Below are 24732 nucleotides of genomic sequence, written 5' to 3' on the forward strand. Positions count from 1 at the left end.
AGGTCCACTCTCTATCACACTATCACTAAACACGGTTGAAATTCACCCGAACACCTGCCTGTAGAAAAAAACAGGGATGTAGGCAGGGAAACAAACCTACCTTCTATGATGTCACTGAGCATCATGAAGGTACTGAAAGACCCACCCACCTCAGACATCAGCAACATTATGAAAATTACAAAAATATAATTGTCCAGGTGAAAATCACAGATGTTTAGTGTTCTAGGGTTTTAAAAGTCCAAACCTCATTGAGTGCATAACTGCAAGTATTACATTTCTACAAAATGTCTGGCTATCATTCAAACAGATGATGACATCCATATAGTTGGTAATGGTTCTGGGTAACAACGATGACAACGTTTATTAATGTAAAAATATTAAAATGTTGTTTTATTTGGATTTCAACAAAGTGTAGACACTAGACAGATTGACAAATCTTGCCCGGGCTTAGTTGACCCGTAAAATGCCAAACCTCAACATCAATTTACATCTCATTGGAAATTTCATTTCAAGTTTTCTTATGTTCCCTCCCCTGGCTCCCACAATTTACAATTTAGGCATTTAGCAGACGCTTTTAATCCAGAGCGACTTACATTAGGCAAAGCGTCTTTGAGTACCATGAAAAGCGCTATATAAGTCCCAGATATTAGTATTAATGCAGCAACTTGAGACAAGCTTTCACATTAAATTAATATCACCCTTCTATAATGTAAAAGTTCAGAAGTTATGTATGACAATATGTTAAGCCTTCTTGACCTTGACCATCCAAATGCACCATATTGATACTGAGTTAGAGATCTACAGTAACATATGAAGTTCCATGACCTTGTGTTGTGATTTGATGAAACAATGCATTACATTGTACTGAGTCAGTGTGGACACTGACAATGTATCATTTATACAGTACATACATAACACTACTGCAGCTACATGCCATATGGTTGTAGGGCTGCATATCCAGACCTAAATACACTGGTTCCTCTTTTTGATTTGAAAGATATGTTTCACACAGCTCCCTAAACAGACTAGATTATTATTTGCAGAATTCCTGGCCTAGAAATTATGTTGGAATGTTTTTGAAGTGCTTTTCCAAGTGAAAATATTTATTCTTTGGAAATTATACAACTTTGTCCACTGTTCACTCACAATTATATAACTGAACGTTTGGCAAAAATAAATGCACAATATGGCAATATCATTCAGTGTTACACAGCATAAGACATATAGCAGGGAAAAATGTATAATTTTCACAGTTTACTCTTAGTTGACAGTGGAGGTAGATTTTACCACTCTTCTCAGCTGTCATACAGTGTTTTACTGTACATTGAAATTGCAGTTGATTAAACAGTTCTTCAGATGTTTTAAAATGATGGGACTCCAAAGAACCTCAGGGGGTTTGACGATGAATGTAGTCTAAAGAACCGCTGTAATGTTTCTTGCAACCATTAAAATCTATTCTTAATGGTTCAACTTGCAGCATAATTCAATATTTCATATTATTTATTTATTTTAGAACTCTCCATAACCTTTCTTTATACTGGAAGCGTACACCTCTGAGATGACTAAGTCGAGTGCCCTCATTCAATATGTAACCTGTACCCGACCAGTCAGTTAGGAACTGCGCGGTTTTTGTCCAAAGATCATGACTTTACTTCCTGTTTGTTGGTATGTGTGGGTGGGGCCAGTTCCTGGACTTGAAGTAGCCCCTGAGTCCCTCGAGGTTGACGGCGGGGAAATAAGCACCAATTTCTTTCCTTAGCCACCACTTCCCCTGCACTGCACTGGCACTGCCTGGTTGGCTGAACTTATACCTGAAGTGTTGTCCACGTACCCATCTGAGGAGAGGACAGGAGAGGGGCAGCGAAGAGGAGAAGGGTGAAGAGAGTGAGAGTGGAGGGCAGCAGAGTCTATGCTTTCTGTACATGTAAAAACACATTACATTTAATTCCACCAGAGGGGGCTACAGACAATAATAAATACTCTGTGGGGTCGCAGTGGCTCAGGAGGTAGAGCGGCTGTCTTGTGTGAATGTAATAAACTTTGTAAAGCACACAGGATAAAGACGCTATATAAATGCACCATCAACCATTTTAACGCTAAAGTCTACCATCCAATACCAAATAATACACCCCAGCTTTCCTGGGATCAAACCCTGCCAAAACTGTCTCCTTTCTTAGAAGGCTAGGTGGACTGGACTGTCAACTGACGTTACATTTATTTCTACCCAGATTAGTCTAGAGAATTTTGGTTACACTTCATTAAAAAATGATTTCTTACTCAGAACCCCCGTTATTTAAACTTTACATCACAACCACTAAATACAAACACATTGCTACTGTTTCCAGGTCAACTGTGTTTTTTGGTGTTTTTTTTAGAAGATTGTACTGTAAATAAATACGGAAGGACACACACACACACACACACACACACACACACACACACACACACACACACACACACACACACACACACACACACACACACACACACACACACACACACACACACACACACACACACAATCCCCCAATCATGTGTCCCTAGCTAAATAAACAATAACTGAGCAGAAATCTAATCAGCTTACTGTATGTTGAGCCTTGTTCTTTGTAATAATACAGACAAATCACTTTGCCGTGTGCTCTAGTTGTATTGCTGGTTACCTGGGGGCTTCTCTGCCCTGGAAGGGGTTGTGGTCTAAAAGGGACAGGACTGTGGTGTCGTTAGACAGCAGACGGCCTGCTATATGGATCACCCATTCACTCTGCTCATAGGTCTGTAAAGGAGAGAGAAAGACAGAGAGGAATAGATTTGTAAAGACAATGACCTATTTTTTTATCCTGTATTGGAAAGCACTTTGTAACATTGTTTTAAAAAGTGCTTTATAAATAAAGTGTATTATTATTATTATTATTATGGGAGAGTAAAAAGATTGAGGCAAATTTTCAATTCAGCTCTTGTGGGAAAATAACAATTAATCTACTGCCCTCTAGTGACTACATTTAGTTCAGGAACTAAGCTCAGCTCTGTGTCAAGGTTACAAAAACAAGACTAAGGGTGGGTTGCACCAATGAGGATTAAATTAAATAAAAACAGATTATGGCTAATTAACCCTAGAGCTAAAATATCCCTAAAACAATAATGGAGCTGGGAACTTCTCCTTTGGGCCACCCATTCCTTGGACATGTGAGAATGGTCCAGTGGAAGAAAAAAGAGAGGGGTAAAAAAAGCTCATTCTGGGTGTATGGGATCACTCTATCATCTATTGAGCATGGGTGAAATTCACCCAAACACCTGCCTGTAGAAAAAAACAGGGATGTGGGCAGAAAAACAAACCTACCTTCTATGATGTCACTGAGCATCATGAAGGTACTGAAAGGCCCACCCACCTCACCTCAGACATCAACAACATTATGAAAATTACAAAAATATAATTGTCCAGGTAATAATTACCCTTGTTTAGTGTTCTAGGTTTAAGGATTTTTGATCTGTTTAATATATATATATCGTTGTTTTATCACTTAATTTTAAGCATTGCTTAACAAATCAGTGATTTTTGAATCACTGATTTGTTAAGCAATGCTTACATTTTGACTGTCCGCCATGATGGACTGGCATGTGTAATAAACAGCAACAATTTCACGCATTTTCCCCCAACGAACCGACAAAGCCATCTGCTAGCTAAAACTAAAAATAAGTGCCATATGCCATTCTGCCTCTCATGACAGAACATATAACATAAAACAGTGGTTCGTCACCTGGAAAGCTGCGAACCACATGAGCCAGTCCAGTCGGTAGTGGTAGGGGGAGATGAGGCAGGGTCGACGGTATAGGTCTCCTGGCTTACACATGAACTGGTACTCCTCCCACACCGCATCAGGGTCCTTGGGATCTGAACTCAGAGTGCCTTGGAAGATCACCTCCGTCCGCTCCTTGGTGATGCTGCAGAGGGATGGATGGAAAGGAGGAAAGGTAGTGGTCAGGGTTAGCGTTAGGTCAAGGTCAGTAGCAGTCCTACAGAGCCTGTAGTCAAATAAGGTTCCCAAACAGTGTGTGCCTTGGGATTTTGTGACAACCACAATATATATATAAAAAATATTTATAAAAATGTATTGTGCCTGACAATCTTTAGCCTTGTCACCCACTAGATGGTGCTGTTGGGCAGTCAATGAGAATTGTCCTGCTCTCTGGACCAATAAGGCCCAGGAGACTTTGGTGGGCTTACAATAGTACCTGCCAAAGGCTCCGTAGGTGTTGACGATGCGCAGTGGGTCGAACGAAGTGTTCATCACCTGCTTGGAACTCAACAGGTTCAACACGACAGGAATGCTCAGCCAACCAATGAGAATGCCCAGGGATACGTTCACCACCCGACGCATCAACATACCTGATAGCGTGCACGTGCACACACACACACACACACACACACACACACACACACACACACACACACACACACACACACACACACACACACACACACACACACACACACACACACACACACACACACACACACACACACACACACACACACACACACACACACACACACACACACACACAAAATGGTCATAGAGAGCGTTTTGTGTTTAAGTGTACAATATTCCCTCACTCCACAGTATTCCCAGAGCAGGAAAAGGCCTAGCCTGTGACATCATGGTTTAGTTTTGGTATTGACAAATGTTTGACTAGACGGCTCCTAATTCCATCATACCCACCTGGCTACTTCATCACACACCTCATCCCATGCATGTTAAAACCATTAGTCCAACATAACCTGATATTTCACTTTCAAATGGACTTTTAGGGTTTAACAGAATTACTTAAACGCCCTTACATACAATCTAGTAGGCTGTTTTATATTGAGTTACATACAAGCCAACATAGAACTAAAGCCAGTAATGAGTCCGTTGGGATCCATTAGAATGGGTCCAGTAGTGTTGCTTTTACCACATGTTTAACCACAGTATTAAATGTAAGAACGCGAACTGCATCACATTCAATTTCACTCTGCATCCAGAACTGTGGATTATTATGAACCCAAACACACAGCCTCCACCTGTCTCTCTCGCTCTTTCTCTCACACGCCTTTTTCTCCTTCTCCTGGCTTCTGCAGCTGTCCAAGTGCCAGAACCTCCCCCACCCAAATGACTCCTATGACTGGAGTAAATACCCGCTTGAGCCAACTACACACATCTGCTCCTGCTGTGCGTACTATGAATGTCAAAGTACTCCAGAGGTGCAGAAGCCCCTGGTGACCTTCAATCAATTCTTCTAGGGTACAAGGCCTGCTCACCAGTCGCCACAATATCTTACGTACCTTTTAATGAAATCCAGAATCGAGAGGGTTACAAGCAGAAAAATGCTGTTGTGACATGTTCTGCAAGAGAGATGTGCTAAGAGCAGCAATGCAATATACAATACAAGATGATAATAATAGAGATAATACTGGATTGTAATGTAAATAACAATAAGTTAATGTATACACATGTATATGTGTATACTGTGCATATGTATACTAAGATGGGCAGGACACGTACTTTGAATGCCCCCAGAGCAGATCTCCAAAGTGGCCCTCAGATGGACACCCCCGGGGAAAAGGAAACAAGGCCGAGACAACAAGATCACCTGCCGCAGAACTGTAGAGGCTGAGCTGCTGGAGATGGGTCTCTCGTGGGGCAAGGCGCAAGTGGTTGCCAAAGACCGTGATAGGTAGAGGAACATTACCAATGCCGTATGCCCCATTGGGGGAGCAGAGCATAAGTAAGTAAGTATGCTGTACATGATATACATGGACGTCATGTCAGTGAAGGTGCTAGAGAAACACACAAAAAAAGTAAAAGTAAGACGCCTAAGGGCGAGAAGTGACCGAAGTCGCGCTGAAACAACAGAGCTTCTTAATACGGCACAATTGAGAAGCAGGAGTTAAACGCTGGCTCGCGACAGCGTCCTCCATAAGACGTTCCCTGTCCAGACAGTGGCGCTGCACGTCGGCAGTCTCCACCGTGAGAGTGTGGAGGTCGCGCTGCTGGGGCAGATCGGTGCGTGCACGCATCCGCCTGGGTGACGGCAGACTGCTGGGCGAGTGCTGTCGATTTGGCATGGGATCAAAATGCACAATGAAAACCAGGTATGGCCAGGGTTCATGGCCATATATAGCGTGTCTTGAGTGTAGAGGGTTTGATAATGTCAGACTGACCATATATGGAGACGTGATGTCACGATGCGTGACCATATATGGAGGCGTGGGTGACTAGCATAGACTGTAAAAAAATAGGTGACTAGACATGATGTCACAATGCGTGACCATATATGGAGGCATGGGGTGACGGACTAACAGGAAATGCAACTTTTCATTGTAAACAACAATGAAGTGACAACAAACAAGTCATTGCGTTGTATATGGGATTAAGGTGCAAAATGTCCGTATTGACAATTTGACACAAACAGTCTTGGGTTGTGTCTGTCCTTCATTATGTTCTTGAAATAAAATATGGGAAAGCAAAGTAGTGCCCGACCCACAAACAATTTTAGTTTGTGTTTGTATGTATTTGGGCTGTGTGTTTCAAAAAAGGTAATCTCTCAAGACAGATTCAGTTTCCAGTAGGTTCCCAGATTGCTAATAAGGAGACCAGGTCACAACTGAGTTGGTATGCAATGCAATGTGAACTCACAATGCGATGCGTAGATCAATCAATCAATCTGATTCAATCAGATTTTATTGTCACTTCCACAATATACAATGGGCATGCACAGGAGCAAAATACCGTACTCCACAACTCATGCTTCCCTTTTTTTTTAAATCACACAAAGCTGGACACAATAGACACATGACACATCGGTCTGTGTACATTGTCAGATATGGGGGGGGGGGGGGGGGGGACACACCTGTGATCTTCTCCGCTGCTCTCACTATCCTCTGAGGGGCTTGTGGTCGGCATCTGTAGAGTTCCCATACCAGACAGTGATGCAGTATACATCAGGATGCTCTCAATGGTTCCTCATTATGTCATAATAGAGGGAGTTCCCTTTTTTCAGTCTCCGCAGGAAGTATAAGCGTTTCTGGGCTTTCTTGGCGAGAGCTGAGGTGTTAGTGGACCACTTGAGGTCATCAGCAATATGCACCGCAAGGAACTTAGTGCTTGTTGTACTCTTCACAGCAGCACCGTTGATGGTAAGTGGGGTCTTGTAGCTAGGATTGTGGTATTCATCTTATGATGGTGTGTGTGTGTGTGTGTGTGTGTGTGTGTGTGTGTGTGTGTGTGTGTGTGTGTGTGTGTGTGTGGTGTGTGTGTGTGTGTGTCTGTGTGTGTACCTTTGGTAGGCTCAGGGGTGCGTCCGTCCATGTCCTCGGATTGGATGTCCAGGGTCTTGTTCTTGGCTCCACTCCGTGAGCCAAACAGGAAGCCCAGTGTTGCATCGTCAAAACAGGACAGACTGGGAACGATGGTAACCCAGTTTAGGAAGCTGAGGTTCCCACTCACTATCAGAGTCACCTGGAGAACATAAGTACCCATGTAGATTTGTAATCAATCTATTTCCATTTAAGTCATGTTTCTCTCGTGGTGGAAAGAGTAGAAAGAGAACAAAAGTGATACCTGGAACAATATCTGGATTACTCCATTGAACATGCGCATCCTGCGGCCCAGGAAGGTCAAGACAGGGAAGATGAGCTCAATCAGGTGGTTCGACATGGTCTCAAAGCGGTGGAACCACCATGGTGAATGGTGCATGTAATAGGACATGGGGTTAGGCACCGGCTGGGTCTGGAGAGAGAGAGAGAGACACACAGACAGACGGACAGACAGACAGTTATTTAGGAGAGAAAGGGGGGGAGGAAGAGGGATTAATGGAAGAAAGTGGGAGAGGAACGGAAAATGGAGGGAAAAGGGGAAGGGAATGAGAAATGTAAAAAAAAAAAAAAAAAAAAAAAAAGGGACTATGTCTTACCAACATAACTTTAGAGGCAAAGACGTGGTCTGTAGCACGCACACACGCACACGCATGCACACGCACACGCACACACACACACACACACACACACACACACACACACACACACACACACACACACACACATCTGTTCTGAGGTCAGTGTCAGTTCTCTGTCTCTCGAGGGATTGTACTGGAGAGGAAGTGACCACTGACAGCGATCTGTTGTCAGTTTAGTGGTGAAACACAGAGCATGTCAGTGGGGGGTCCCATCAGCCACATCCTTCTCCGCAAATCACAGAGGGAGTTGGAATGGGAGTGACTCCATGCAGGGACAATTTGGGGTCACACCTTCCTCTGCAACACTTTGACTTCCAGGTCAAGCAGTGAGATTCTTAGCAGTGAAATGGCCCCCTGGTTAATGAAGCACAGGCTCATATAACACAACTGTGCATGTTTTGTCAGTGAGCGATAGCTATTATGCAAGTCACATTAGCTGAGAAGTATGTTTGGTTTGTTATTTTTCATCTTAAACCTATGAATAACCCGTTTCCCCTTCCTCTGTATCTCATCTTAAATCATCACCCCAATACTTTTAGTGCAGAAACAAGATTATTTATTGTATTAAGCTTGAAACGCACCCAAACAAAGTCTGACAGCCCCTAACCCCCTAACATTAAGTTAGGAAGTTAGGCAAAAAACAGTGAGGCACCCCCCCCAGTCTCAGTACCCCTGAGACGTCAAACGTGGCAGAGTAGGTTCTTTTGGCCAGAAATACCTGGCGGGCCCAACTGTTCTGAGCTCGCCAGATTGACTGGTGCGATTGGTGGCCAGACATACATGGGTCTGACCGTTCCATCGTCAATGGATTTGACCCAGGGTGAGCATGTTTTGGGGTGACCGTCGTCTGGTTGATGTTATTTTATTGAATTTTTTGCCTAAGTGTGTTTGTATTATTTGTATTACTGTATTTGAGGACCCCCTCAAAAACAAGACATCTCAATGGGTTAGACGAATTTCAAATAATAATTTAGGAAAAGTTTTCACCTTCTGTGAGGACATTGATAGTACTCATAGCAAATATTTTCTAAACATAGACAAGGAGAGTTGCCATGTTGTTAGCCACTTTACTTTGGCACAAAACCCATGTCACAGACTTGGGGATTGGTAAGCAATTTACAGTGTGGGGGTGGAGGGGCATTTCCACATCTAAATAAAGATGGGACTTTATTTAGGTGGAGGCAGTCCTGCGGAAACATCAATAAGACCAACAGGGCTTGCATAGTGCTGTACTTGAGTTTGAGCAAGTTTATGTGGATGCCATGTACTGTGTGTCTGTGCGGGTGTGCATAGGCGCCGTTCCTGTTCATGGTGCTGAAATGTGCATTTGGTGACTTTTCCCCAAGTCATATGACTGAGTCATATGTGTGATAAAAAGCCCTAATACATTCATTGTAAATTCGTACCACAGTACGATTTGCTTGATTCTGGATTCACACCCTAGCACGTGCACATACAGTACTGTACAGGTAATTCGTCGCCACTGTGCGAGTGAACATGTTCTTGTACAAACTGTGTGTGTGTGCGCGCGCGCGTGCGTGCGTTTGTGCGTGCACGTGTGCGCGACTGTGTGTGTGTGTGTGTGTGTCTCCCTGCGCAATAATTGGGATCCAGAACCAGAGTAAGTAAGTATGATTGAAATTGTATTGAAGGCCAAAATGATGTATACATTTTTTATTATAGGAATCCCTAAAGGGAACCATTAAGGAATCAGAGCGTTAAGAGGGGATCGTTAAGGAAACGGAATCGTTAAAATCATAAAGGATCTGAACCCCAGGAGTGGGCTGCAGCCGTCGTGATGGTGGAAAAGTTGTGTACACCCAAACAAAGTTAGGCGAGGAGCTGACAATTATGCTCTGGAAAAACAAAATTAGCAGTGAAAATAAAAACAAGGGGGACAGCCGTCACACTTCGATGCCCTCATCATCATCATGTATATTTAAGGAATAAAAGCCAGCCAGTTCCACAACATCACCCCCACTCCCTTGGAAAGCCCAGGGCAGAGAGCCTGTAACCTCAGATAACCAAACAACCCCATCTAGCTAGCATTACAACAAACACACCAACACAAACAGTGGCAGTGCCAAATGTTCACCTCCACAGGCCTTCACAGCCAGTCCCAGACCTAGGGTGGAGCAGGGTGGCGCATGTGCGGGTTTGGGGGAGTAGGGGAGGGGGATTTGTAGTTCTTTCACAGGTCTGAAAGAGCACAGTGTGTCAAGAGAGCTTAATAAGCCCACACCTGGCGCCAGTGGCTTCCGGTGCTCCATTTGTGCGTGTGTGTGGGTGTATGCACACGCGTACAGTAAGTGGGAACAAAATTCTGTTTTTGTGTGTGCGCACTTGGCACTGTGCGCAAGTGAGTGAGAGTACATACATATGCATGGATGAATATGTGTCCATGTGTGCATTTAGCATACAGGTTATTTATGTAGGTAAATCCATATTGTGTGTGTGTGTGTGTGTGTGTGTGTGTGTGTGTGTGTGTGTGTGTGTGTGTGTGTGCGTGCGTGCGTGCGTGCGTGCGTGCGTGCGTGCGTGCGTGCGTGCGTGTCCACAGTACACTACACTACATTATGCTTCAGGATGTTGGGAGTTATACAAGAAAACATGCCCGAAGAAAATAAGATACAATATATATGTATTGTATATCCTCAGGTGATGACATGTTCTATGCATAATGTGGTTTTCCATTAGTGATCACTGATCAGGATTCAGTATGGCCAATGCCAGCCTAGTTCTCCCATATAATTACATTTCAATACTTCTTCCATACTTAATTTATTGGAGAGTTTAGTTAAGCTGTTGGCTTGTGGTTCTGAACTCTCACCATCACAGGTCTGCCTTTTTCTGGACTGTATGGTCTTTTATCACAATAGTGAACAATATTTAGTTATTCTGTTTAGCCGTCTCTTTATTGATACTTAATCAGCACAACAAGACCAAAGGCCACTCAAAACCCGAACAGGCTGCGTCCGGTGACAAGGTTGAGTCGTTGAGATCTATCTCTGGACCCCCATGAACTAGAGAGAGATTATACCTTCATTACACAACACTGCACTACAGAAGCATGTGAGGACAAAGGAAAATAACACATTGAGACCCTCAACAGAGATAGTCAACCACTACAGAGTAAATGGAGGGTTTGCTTTGCTGTTGAGTCTGAAAATGAATAGATGTGGCATGTTGGGGCAAAGACATGATGCTCTTTGCATCAATAGACTCAGGCAGAGGCAATGTTAGGACAGAAATATATAGACATGAACCACATAAACATAGCGCTGACTCAACTCATAGTGAGACACACACACACACAGCCAGTGCAATACATGCTTAAATCAGAGACTACGATGAAATGGAAACCATAATCTGTCAATCTCCACGTGTAAATATAGGCTTTGATATTGTAACATACTGTACAAGTTTGTTCCCATTAAAAACCCTGAAAAGGGCACAGAGACCAAAAACCAAAATAAGCTGAACTTTTAAGTAGAACTGACTCTCCTCCACCCTTGTACTCATTGAGTCACCTAATTACGTTTGATTACACAATGGATGATTTCAGCCCGCAATCCGATTAGCCAAACCCTGCCGATAATTCCCATGGATCCAAACTGACATTTGTGGTGCCCACAGTTAGTTAGTTAATCATTTTTATTTCTTTAATGGTTCCTAGTCTGTACACCTCATAGATATTGCATCATCATCATCATCACTCCCTCTCAGTTGACATTGCTATAATATGCCAGGGCTGTGTTTTGCGACGGATTTAAGCATGATGGAAGATACAGTACGTCAAGTAAATCATTTCAAAATCACTTCCTTTGGTCACACGCTGGTCCATAAAAATCCCCAAACCACAACAGCAATCCAGCCCTGCAGGAGCCACGTCTATTACAGCCTGTTTAGTTTGGGAGAGTGTACGTTTGTCCGCCTTTGTGTACTGTATACTGTATATGCACTTTATGTTGGTATGCCTTTCTGTGTTTTATGCCAGCGGGGTGTGTGTGTGTGTGTGTGTGTGTGTGTGTGTGTGTGTGTGTGTGTGTGTGTGTGTGTGTGTGAGAGAGAGAGAGAGAGAGAGGGGAGGGGCTTCTTATGCATTAAAGTTGGTGTACTTGTGTGTATGTGTGTTTGTGCCTGCTACAGTATGTGTGTTTGTGGCTCTCCACAGTATTTTAACGCATATGCATGCGTGTGTGTGTGTGTGTGTGTGTGTGTGTGTGTGAGAGAGAGAGAGAGAGGGGAGGGGCTTCTTATATGCATTAAAGTTGGTGTACTTGTGTGTATGTGTGTTTGTGCCTGCTACAGTATGTGTGTTTGTGGCTCTCCACAGTATTTTAATGCATATGCATGTGTGTGTGTGTGAGTTAGAGTTTGTCACCCCCTTCTTTCCAGTCCCATAGGAGCCAATGTATTCCTGTCTGTGTTAATTACAGAACATGGTCGTTCTAGCTTCCCAGCTCTGCGGCTCTCTGGAAGACAGGCTGGTGTGGTTTCAATGTGGCCGAATGTCCCGTGGGGAAAAACAAACATTAGACAGGGCGAAGACCACACGGCCTGTGTGAGATGCTGATTTATTGAAACCCCAAGACAGCGGTTACCATAATGTGTTGCCACGGTGCGGTCGGGATAACGTGATTTTCGTGGCCCTTCTGTCATCATTTAGGAGACGGCTAAGGGAGACCGTTTACTGCCGGGTTGGTCTCTGTGGCGGCGATGGTGTCACGCAAAAAGAAAACTAGCCCCGGAGAACATTGGCGACGCGGTTATTGAGAGAGAGACCGGTTGGGTTTTTAAATCTTTGCATTGCATTTACATTACATCAATATACCCCATACTAATACTACTGTACAAGATGCAGGGGTAACTCTGAATGCTTGTGGGCAAACAGACCGGAACACCTGGAAGGCACAGAGGAAATGAGGTCTGGTGGCTCATGAAGAGGTTTGTTAAGGTAATCTACTTATAGATGGAAGACAGGAGGTTGGTAACGATCATCTGCTTGATATATTCACAGATTGCTGCACTGATCACTGATCGCTCTTCAATGCAAACACATGCAAGAGATAGAATCATGACACCCTCTGTGGTAAGACTTTATATTAAGGTTGGGCTTAAAACGACATTTATAATGCATTATAATGCATTAATAAGGCATTATAACACTTGTTATACATGTTTTTAATTATGCATGAACTTATAACACGGTTTGTGAAGAACTATAACTTATAATAATGTAATTTATAAGTTCTGGTCATAATGCGTTATAAATTCAGTGGAACAGCATAATGCATTATAACTACCAGGTAAGGTAACACTTTACGTAACTCATTCACTGCAACACGCATGCGTAGGTCGGGTCTATAGTGCACAGGTCAGCGCACTAATGCATTATAAATGCGATTAAAATGCACTATAGTGTTACAAAAACTGCAAATAAAAAATAATACTAGACTATGTACTACATACCTCATAGTGATAGTCCATGCAGGTCAGGTCTCTCCAGCATTTGTCTCCTCTGATTTTGATGAGACCCTGGAAAAGGTATAGGAAATGTAAATGTCATTGGATCAAAGCACTGACACTATTTGACAACTGTACAAAAGGTTCCCTGGTACAAATGTCCTTCATTCATCCAGTTACTCTGGATTTTGTGAATTATGACCATTTATTATCTTTGCAGAACCTAATATCTTGCATAACAAAACTCGTTCTGAGCCAAGTGGATGCCACACCATTCTGTGCAACAAACCAAAAAGAAGGCAAACACTGACTTTCTAAAAGAGGATCATGCAGTTAAAAAATAACTCCATTATTATGCCCAGTTTCTGCTTCATCGTACAATAGCATTGTGCACCGCAAATAGCAGCACCACTGTACGAGAAAGTATACAGTACATGATCGGAAATATACATTTAGCCTGAAACTCTCTACAGGCTTGATTTTGAAAATCATGCGCAGGATAAACAAGCGTGAATCTTTCATAACCAAATCATATTACAGATAGTTTATCAAATCAGCCATATTCAAATCACACATCCTGTTCAAAATTGACCATGGAAAAATACATTTGGACTTCAAAACGAATCTTATTATTTGGTCCTTCCCAAGTGAGCCAATATAAAGAGGAGCTGACGACCGTTTCAAGAGCCCATGACTATATTTATTTTACATTTTTTCTTTAAATGTCTACTTCAAAGTCAGTGTTACTTTTTGGGAGTATCTGGGGTAAAGTAGCATGAATCTCTGTGCGCCTTATGCTTTCCCAGTGAAACTCTTTGCTGCCCGCAGTGTTAAAGTAGTATCTTACAAAGTAGTTCAGAAACCAATCCCAAATGCTTTTATATTTGATTGTATAATTGCATTTGTGGTCAGGATAAAAGCAATCAGCTAAATGGCTAAAAAGGTAAATGTAAATGCAATTACAGAGAAAAAAACAACACTCAAAACGGCATCTGTTAAAAGTAGAAGAAATCCAGTTCTGCCAAAGAAAAAGAGGTTATTGTGAGAGATAAATGCTTTTCAAGTACTTGAGCAAGGTGGTTTATCCAAACATAAGAGAAAGATTGTATTGAATAAAAGAAGGGGGAAAAAAGTGAGGGTGGTGACGGTCATTCCGGGCAAATTCATGAGCAACAAACTGTTTATCACTGAGCATTCTTGCATTGCAGTGACATTACATGTAATCCAATAAGGCTAGCAAAAATGTGATTCCGTTAATAAGGAAGCTACTGCTGCTTCTCCCCTCCTCCTCCCCCCTTACCCCAGCCTCTCCATCTTCACTGCCCTCCATTCTCAGTCCTCGATTCAACCCTAAGCCAATTTCTCCCCTCCTTCCTTCCCATCTCCCCCATGACTCTCCTTTCCTCTCAACTCCACCTCCTTTCTTCTCCCCTCATCCCCATCTCCCCATTTCCGAATCCCCCCCCCCCCCCCACCCCATTGCTGCTAACCTGTTCCTCTGTTCTCTCCTGTCTCCCTCCCTTTTCTGAATCATTCTACTTTCCCTCCTCTCCAGTTCCCATCAACTAATCGTGGAAACTATTACCGCATGTCAGTTTGGACTTTGGACCAGTCCATTTCAACAGTACCAGTTAGAGTAAAGAGTATAGACATGCTGTGACGTCACCGGAACCATTCCGGTTGGCAGACTGAATACCAACAGAGTCTTTTCTCGAATCCAGGGTGTCTCCCTGCCATATTTCCTACAGTACTAATTATGTCTCAATTCATTCTCCTAGTAAAAAGAAGAACATGTGAGGAATGAGAGAGATATGCTAATTTAACGTTTATGGTTGTTTATTCTGAGTTTGGAAATCATTTTGTGTCCAGTTTTTTGGGGGGAAATACTGCTACAATATACTGCAACCCACATGTTCCTATTTACTGTGGCCAAGTTTAAAATATACATAAACAGCAACACGAGGCAACTGAAAAACATGTTTTTTTCCAATGGTAGTGGATGGAGAGGATTTTTGTCAAACCAAGCAACAGCAATCAATGGGCATGGAGAGGGCAGAAAAGTGTTATCGTTCATTTGCATTTCCATGGCTGAATGATAAATGCAACAACTTGAACTTGATTTTGTCCATGAAAGATCCATACAAATCCAAACTGTAGACTGAAATACTGAATGTCATCAAGCACCTAAAACACATTTTGATGAACTGATACATTTAAATGAGAGACAGACAGACAGACAGACAGACAGACAGACAGACAGACAGACAGACAGACAGACAGACAGACAGACAGACAGACAGATAGACAGACAGACAGACAGACAGACAGACAGACAGACAGACAGACAGACAGACAGACAGACAGACAGGCCCTGGGGAAATGACGCATCACATTGTTTGTTACAAAACATAAATCTGCTGATATAAGATCCATTCAGTTAAATTATACACATGAAAAAACATGAAGAAAAGGGAAGGAAAACCCATATAAACTTTCCAGACATTGTTCTGGTCTGTTTACTGTCAATGCTGGCAGGCAGAGTTCTACCGAAATGCAAGATTTGACTGATGAGGGTACAATTCTAGAACACCACAATGAATCAGGGCAGCAAGGTGTTTTGGTGTAAATGCCATGAACAAAGAATAACAATTTGATGCCACAGTCATAATAGTGTGGGCACAGGTCAAGTCACAGGTTCAAACCAGACATGTCCTGCTGGAAAGTCACTGAGCAAAAACAATGAAGGCTTTACCTATTTATTCACACATTCGAATTCCCTCTGAACAAGTATAAATGTACGTAGGAACCTTCACTTAGAAGACCAGAAATAGAATCAGATCTTTCATACTCCAGTATGGGTTTCATCGGGTGTTTTTCCAACCAGGACACAAGATTGTCAATATTGACACATCTGCTGGTCACGAGGCTGGCTGGGAGTGCAGAATAGAAATCATCCACCGTTCCACTTCGCTAACTAAATTTAAATAGGATATTTGGAGTGTTAGAATGTTTTAAGGCCAAGAGGATGATAATCGAATTCAGTCATGAGATGCTGAGTGTTATCGATTGCAATCCTCATCTTCTGTGTAGAGAAATGTTATTAGTGAGATGAATTGATTAGAAACAAACCTCTATATGACCCCAGAAGATGCATCTTGTTAAAATAATTAAAGAATGCTAGACAATAGATTTTTAAGATCCTAACAAACTTTATCGCCATCCTCTTCCTCAAGGCATAACAAATACATTTGTCACCATAATAGAAACAAAATCCTGACCATGACAAATTTGGTCAGTACAGTTAGATTCCAATAAAGCACAGGGTTTTGTTCTAAGAAAGAAAAGTGAGGGGCGCCCGCTGGCCTAGCGGTTCAGGCGCATACCACATATGCACTATCTATCTTCACTTGTAACCATCAATAAAGGTGGAAAAGCCCAAAACGAATCTTAAAAAAAATAAAATAAAGAAAGAAAAGCGAAAGGCTTGTTCCATGCAGCCGAGGTGAGTCACAGACCCTGCTCTCCAGGTACACACTGAGCATTTAGTGAAGCAAGCCCCTGTCAGACAAAGAGACTTATAGGCTGCCGCCACAAACTATAAAAATCACACCCGTGTGAAGTGGGGGGCGCTCTTATCATCATGATGTAAAATAGACACTATGCCTATTTGGTCAGACACTATGACGTAAAATTCTCCATTCATTGTCAATGGGAATTTAATGTTTGTGTAAGACAAAAATAGACATTAAGCCGATTTGCTCACACTATGATGTAAAATTCTCCATTCATTGATTGTCAATGGGAATTTAATGTTGTGTAAGACAAAAATAGACTAAGCCGATTTGCTCAGACACTGACGTAAAATTCTCCATTCATTGTCAATGGGAATTTAATGTTGTGTAAGACAAAAATAGACTAAGCCGATTTGCTCAGACACTGACGTAAGATTCTCCATTCATTGTCAATGGGAATTTAATGTTGTGTAAGACAAAAATAGACTAAGACGATTGGCTCAGACACTATAAATGGTAAATGGTGCATTTATATAGCGCCTTTATCCAAGGCGCTTTACATAGATTGTGCATTACATTCACCCGTTCACACACACATTCATACACCGATGGCGGCAGAAACCATGCAAAGCACCAATTTACAATTTACAATTTAGGCATTTAGCAGACGCTCTTAATCCAGAGCGACTTACAATAAGCAAGAACAAAAGCATGGGAATACATCACATATGTAAAAAGCATTTATCGCGAAACATGCGTAAGCTAAGAACGTGACTAGAACATATCTATATAATGACACTATACATATAAACTATAACTAGAACATATCTATATAATGACACTATACATATAAACTACACATATATGCTATACTATGCTGTACATATATACTATGAAGTGCTATGACTACTATACACTACACTACTATACACTATATACTATGAAGTGCTATGACTACATACAATGCACCAACCAGCACATCAGGAGCAATTAGGGATTCAGTGTCTTGCTCAAGGACACTTCAACACTAACTCTGGGGGAGCCCGAGTTCGAACTGGCAACCTTGCGGTTACCATCTGGCCACTCTACCCCAGAGCCACCGCCGCCCCAATTAAAATTCTCCATTCATTGTCAATGGGAATTTAATGAATGAATGGTCCTCAACGAGGGCCATTCAGTTCTTAATTGACCGAGTGGATGGTGGATTTACTCCCTAAAACTCCCTTTGATCGGTGTTTATACCAAAATGCCTTGCAGTTATGCAAATAAACCTGACTTGTACAAAATTAAGCAAAGGAACAAACAAAATACATAACCATAATATAACGATAGTGAGCTATGTATAACCATCTGAGTAAGTTTAGTAAACATTACTGAATAAGACATACAATTTAAAATGTAGGCATTTAGCAGACGCTCTTAATCCAGAGCGATTTACATTAAGCAATAACAAAAAGCATGGCAATATATCATTTACATAAAAAAGGAGTTATCTTGAAACATGCATAAGCTAAGAACGTAACAGTGTATCTATGAAACTATACATATAAACTATACATACTATACTATACATATGTACTATAAAGTGCTATGACTACATAAAATGCAATTCTAGTGCTGTCTACATAACATGCTATAAGTCTGTATAAAATGCTATCTAAGTCTACATAAAGTGCTATCTAAGGGGCTAGGGCAAGTGCTACGGGCCATGATGGAGTCTGAAAAGGTGGGTTTTCAGACTACGGCGGAAATACGAAAAACATTTGCATGTACACAATCTGGGGAGGTCTACTGTTCCCTAGCTTCTTCTAGCAGTAAACAGTTGTTAATCGTGTGATAGAAAATTACAGTGACACACTGACACGGCATCCAGGTTTGAAATCACCTCCTCACTCCCAAATAACCCTCCCCCTCGTTTATAAGGACTCACAATCAATGTCAGCAGTGTGTCATCTGAGTGTTCAATCAAATGAAGACATGAAGGGAAGGCGCCATGCTAATTTGGAACCCAACACAGGCAGGGATTTGAATCAATGTGGTTCTCCAGTTACAAACCCGCTTCTCTACAATCTAAGCTACCAGTGTCCCAATCAGAGTGACAGCTTCTTAAAATGTGTTTTTGTTTGTTCTTTTGCCATTGTTTCTTCCAGCCCTACAGCACCTTTTTTAAGATTTAGTTTTGGGCTTTTTATGCCTTTATTATGGATAGGACAGTAGGCGTACAGGAAATGGGCAGAGAGAGAGATGGGGAGGGCATGCGGAGGGCATTGGGACTTGAACCCGACATGTGGTCAGGCTACATCGTAGACTAGGTGCCCGGACTGCTATGCCAGCGAAAACACAAAAACAACCATATTTCAATGTAGGTCCAGGTCAAAAACTGAAACAGCAAACGGAAAAGTACAACCTAATCAAATCACCTTGCCAGCAGAGCTCTGTATTCCTTCCCAACACTGACATGGAACATAATATCCCAAAGTCCAATCAGAGCAATCAGAGCATTCAAAATGCTCTGATTGTGTCCATCAATGGCTGAACGGTTAGAAAGCTCATATCTGTCTGGAATTATTCATGCCGCTGCTGGCTTAGGACTGCATCCTGCAGAGTTTTCTTCCAAGATCCCCTCCCTCTCTCTAAGCTTTTCCTACTATACCTCAATAAAAAAAAATGTGGTAGTGGTAGTGGGCTGCCCACTGGCATTCAGAAATGATCTGCTCTGATCTGATCTCAACATGATATTCTCACGGTGCTGCTGTCCAAATCCACAACAAGACCCCAGACTCTGTATCCAACATACCTTTTCAGCTGCTGGCAGGAGGATTTGAGAACAGTTCCCTCTGGCAGCAGAGAGACAGATATGATCCAGTTCAACTGTAGCCAATGTTCTTTAACATGAAACTTATAAAAACTAACAAAGATCCAGAGTGCTGAACAAAGGGGTTGGCCACAAGATGCGATCAACTGCATTACCAACATAGTTTTTTCCCCTTTTTTTCAGAACTGAAATTATCTCTGTCCAACCATGATTCCATAGCACTATTAAAAACAAGGCCCAAAGTGAGTGTAAATCAGAATAGCTCTCACTTTCTTTTGGTCATATTGGTCTTGTCAGTCTGTTTCGGATGGAAGACACATTTCTATGTACTTCTATTTCTCTGGATATCCAATGCACAATGCCACACCGATATGTAAGGGATAATATCTGGCTAGGTGGTCATTGTCGGGAGATAATTCACCGACAGGGAGTTTAACCACCGAGGCGAAGCCGAGGTGGTTACACTCCCTGAAGGTGAATTATATCCCGACAATGACCACCTAGCCAGATATTATCCCGCTTATTACATGGCTAACTAACATAAATGAATACATTGACCCAAAACACAACACAAAAAGTATTCCATAAGTTCGCGCTGGCTGCGTCTGCCCAGCTGCAGGGCTGCAGCACTGTCGGAAAACAAGGAAGTGAGTTGATCAAATAGAATCCATTTTGGGGTCCTGCTTCGTCTATTTCTCGCTCAAATGTTTTCAAAAACATTTTTAAGAGCAATGTTTAGCTGTAAATTACATTGTGTGTCACTAGTGTGTGTGTTTACATGGCTGTTATGTTGGAAACGGCAGTAAATCAAGCGGGGCGCAGCTGGTGGTGCTCAGAGGGTTTGATTAGGCAGCGGTCATTATACAGCGGAGCGGTCATTATCATGAGATAACTCACCGCTGAATTAAGCGATTGACCAATCAGAATCAAGCATTCAACCAAGCCATGTAATAAAATCGGTTAGGCCTTTCTGAAAACAATAGCCGTTTTATAAGTTCCAACATTGTCCTGAGGTGTGATCAACAATTCTGAGACAATGGAGGACACAGAGCCAACTTGGAGAGAGTTGTTCCAGTTGTGCCAGTGTACTTTAAACTGATCATCTGCAGTGACAAGGAGATAAAGACAGGCCTCCTAGGAGACACTTCTCCTAACCCTAACCCATAAACAGGATCGAAATGGAATGACCAGGTATTTCATGCTTTATGGGATGAAGACTTTACAAGACATTCACATTTGCTGGATTGACTGCATTCGAGTATTGTAGAAATTCACTGATTACCAAAAAAGCATGGATATATTATTAGGCCAGATAAAAGCTTGTGCATGCATGTAGTTTTTGTCGTTGCACTGGGTTGAGCACAATTGGAATGGGCATATGCATGTGAACATTTGGCAAAGAGATTTGGTGTAGAATGTAATTAAAAAATTATCATTTCTACAAGTAGACCCCACAAATGATGGAAGGTACTGGAAGCGATTTGTAAAAAGATAAGTAATAACAGGATGGAAAACACCTCATGCTTTCTCTTATAAAAAACTACATTGCTAATGGTAATACATCCAGTGTGGATACATATTTTAAACAAGACGTAGGCGCAATGATTCTCTAATTTCACATGAAATGAAAAACAAAGGGCTAGTATAGCGCGTCGCAGTCCCGCCCCCTTTCCAGACCCGGAAAAGAATTCCCTGTTCATTTTCCTCATAGACTTTTCAAAAAGTATTTATTTAAAGACGTTTACGCTGCGGACAAAGCCAACTCGATTTGTGACAAGTCATGACAATAAACACAATGTTTTGGGCCAATCAAATAATTTGTAAGAAGAAAAACAAAAAGACAACAAACACAGGTTGTTGTTACACAGGTTACAACAAAAAGTGTTGTAACCTGCCTTTTTCTTCTTCTTTCTAATTATTTGATCTGCCCAACACATTGTGTTTATTGTCATGATTTGTCACAACTCGAGTTGGCTTTGTCCGCAGCGTAAATGTCTTTAAATAAATATTCTTTGAAAAGTCTATGGGGAAAATGAGGCGGGACTGCGACGCTCTATTAGGCTTGATAATAGCTTGTGCAAGGCCATAGTTTTTGCTACAGTACTTGCACTATGTTGAACAACCTTGAATAAGCGTTAGTTGGCAGCTGTTGAATCTCAGGTTTGAGACCTGCAACAGTGTGTGAATTCTATCGGTGACCTTGAGAGAGACTTGTTCACTCATTGTTTATTGCTCCGAGTGAAATGTTAAGCTCAGAGCATAAAATGCAAATTTGTTTCGACACAACACGATGCAACTTACTGTTGTCTCTCTGCAGAGCAGCTGTGGGCCGAAGTCCTGGCCGTTCCTTGCCCTGTCATGCACAGTCCTAATTGTGTTTCATACTTTAAATGCCGACACTGTCGTCCCATTACCTCCTATTAGCGGCATTCCTCATCGCCCATCACCTGATGGCTTGCTGTTACTGATGTTATAATGAGTTACCATGTCACAGAAAGATGAAACACAAGATGAGTTTGACAAGAGGGAAGCGCTCTAGGGGCTGAAGAGTCTCTCGCTATGTTGTGGGTTTACAGTAGATCCAGCTGTTGAGTGTTGACCTGTGTTGTGTGTCACTCCCTTTTTTCTAACTTTCGTTACGGTTTCTTCACACTGTGATTCCCTTCCTCTGCACTCCTAAATTTAAAAAAATAAAAAATAAAAATAAAAGCACTGTAGGGGAGTGGACTACCCTTTTTTCTTTAAAGAAAGACCACGATGCGGTTAGGACCTCCACCTCCAAACAAACATTATACTCCCTGCTGAACTACGATCAAATTCCTTCAGAGCATTCCCATAAAATTACTCTCTCAGTTTTGCAACTGTCTGTGTAAATACAGACAAAGGGAGGTTGATCGGCCACTGTCCTTTAAAACAAAAGAAATCTATAAACACTCAACAAGAACAAGCACAGAGGATGAACTCATGCTCACTTTATACTTATGTACTGACAATCACTCATCCCATTCCACATGGTTAATACTACTGACGAGTGCTTTGAAGTGAGCAGCAGGGCAAGTTTGCAAGGAGAAACTAGCAGTCAGTGTGTGGTGAACCGCACACTGACAGATAGAAGATGGCCATGACAAGGATGGCTCAGACACTGAGAGATCGCGACAGGGTCTGTACTGTCAGTACTGTATTCATGCACTTCAGAGGTAGTACATAGAGTCCCTGTGATGAAAAATCCCATTTTAACATCACAGATCAAAACAAGGTCTAACATTAGAGTTTCGAACAAAGAGAACTTTCAGGGGCTCTCATAAAATATTTTGACCAACCATGATAAATGTACGAGAAAAGTTTATATTGGTGGAGAAGCACATTACAAACAATCTGGCAGCCTCTGTATACGTTCCTCTTCATGAATTTCCCTGCATCCATCCTGCATTGATTATTGCAGGCATTTCGTTCTTGATTCAATAGAGGTATAACACAAAACTCAAGACAATCCTCCAGTTAATTACCAGACCATTCCTTATGGCTTCCAATGGTTTAACCACATGAACCCTAGTGTCGCTATTCTGGGGCAAACATTTGGCAAAAATAGTAGATCTACAAGCCCACCACGCAACGCATTGTGAGCTTGTAAATTGGTTATTTTTGGCATGGAGATTTGTTATAGAGGGGAAAACTGAGCTGGCCTACAGTAGAATAGAGCCCTGGGGGACCCTGGGTTAACTAACTATAGGAGGGTTTCAGAGTCAAGACAGTGGCAAGTGGCAGAGCAAGTGGCATTTCTTCCTCAGCCTAGTGGGAATAGGGGACTGCCCATAGATACGAAGTCCGAACATGCATTAAGGTGGGCGAACATGCACTGCTCCCGTGCTTGCGGTTATGTTTAGTTTAGGGTTAGAGATAAGGATAGTAATTTCGGAACAATGAACCTTCTGACTAATGACACACTGCACAGTTTCCCCGCAATCGGACGCTGCGTTCATGATTTGCGGGAATTTGTACAAAATGTGCCACTCAAGATGGAATATGAGAAATCAAACAGACCGGTCTTTATCACATGACTATAGAGATCATGTGTACCGAAATAAATGTGTTTTACATAAGTCGGCCGCCTGGTGGCGCTATAAAGAGTGTGAAAAATACAGGGAAAAGCTTTTTCCTTGGCCTTGAGTGTGCATACAAAGTTTTACACAGATCGGTGTAGTTATCCATCTTCTTATCTATAAATGCACCAAGTCTGTACTTCTGTCTGTACATCTGTCTGTCTGTGTGTGTCTGTACACCTGTCTGTCTGTCTGTGTGTGATTTGCTGCATTTTGTTCAAAATGGAGCACTCTGGCGAACATTTGGAGCCAATCTTAGCCAATCAGGATGGAGTATGAAAAATCTCAAAGACCCGTTTCGTTTAATGGCTGTGACTGTGTACAAGTTGCCTGACGTTTGCTCAAAATCTGTAGGTGTACTGTCAAAAAATGTGTTTTGCAAAAATCGACCTCCTGGTGGCGCTAAAACTGGCCCATGTGAAAACGTTGGGGCAGAGGTTCAGCTCTGCCATCCAGGGAGTGCGATCAAGCCAACGGTGCCAGAGATTAGCTGACGGACGGCCTGGTGGAGACAAAAATGAGATAAATCTGCTCTGACCAAATCTTTTTGGCGATGGAGTAAAAGTACTGCACTGATTGAAGCGTGCTGTGCATAGTTAGACTGCTGCAATGGCTACATCTGCATGTGAATTTGGTCTGTAGCTAGCAACAATCAAGCTGAATTGTATCCAACCATCAAAATTCTAAGGAATGTATGCTTCCAATCAATCTATAAAAGAAACAACTGGCAGACTGGTACCACAATAAAATAACCCAGGCTACCCAGCTATTAAATTCTAGGAATTGCTTTTAAGCCACAATAATGTCTAATGGGATTCCTAGACTTCTTTCTGGTTTTAATATGCAG

At 42.1% G+C, this 24732-nt stretch overlaps 1 protein-coding gene across 1 annotated transcript in view; it reads right to left on the reverse strand.

The window, feature by feature from the left end:
• Nucleotides 1–446: 446 nt before the first annotated feature.
• lmf1 (lipase maturation factor 1) overlaps nucleotides 447–24732 on the reverse strand; it is a 29607-nt gene continuing 5321 nt past the window's right edge. Inside the window, exons 5-11 of the mRNA XM_079493333.1 lie at nucleotides 13465–13530; nucleotides 7599–7766; nucleotides 7316–7496; nucleotides 4231–4384; nucleotides 3756–3939; nucleotides 2661–2773; nucleotides 447–1835 (exon numbers count right to left, since the gene is read on the reverse strand). Of these exons, the coding sequence (XP_079349459.1) occupies nucleotides 1649–1835; nucleotides 2661–2773; nucleotides 3756–3939; nucleotides 4231–4384; nucleotides 7316–7496; nucleotides 7599–7766; nucleotides 13465–13530 (1053 nt within the window). The 3' untranslated portion in view covers nucleotides 447–1648. The remainder of the gene's footprint in view (nucleotides 1836–2660; nucleotides 2774–3755; nucleotides 3940–4230; nucleotides 4385–7315; nucleotides 7497–7598; nucleotides 7767–13464; nucleotides 13531–24732) is intronic.

The sequence above is a fragment of the Electrona antarctica genome (genome assembly GCF_951216825.1).
Source record: "Electrona antarctica genome assembly, chromosome: 22".
Taxonomy (NCBI): Eukaryota; Metazoa; Chordata; class Actinopteri; order Myctophiformes; family Myctophidae; genus Electrona; species Electrona antarctica.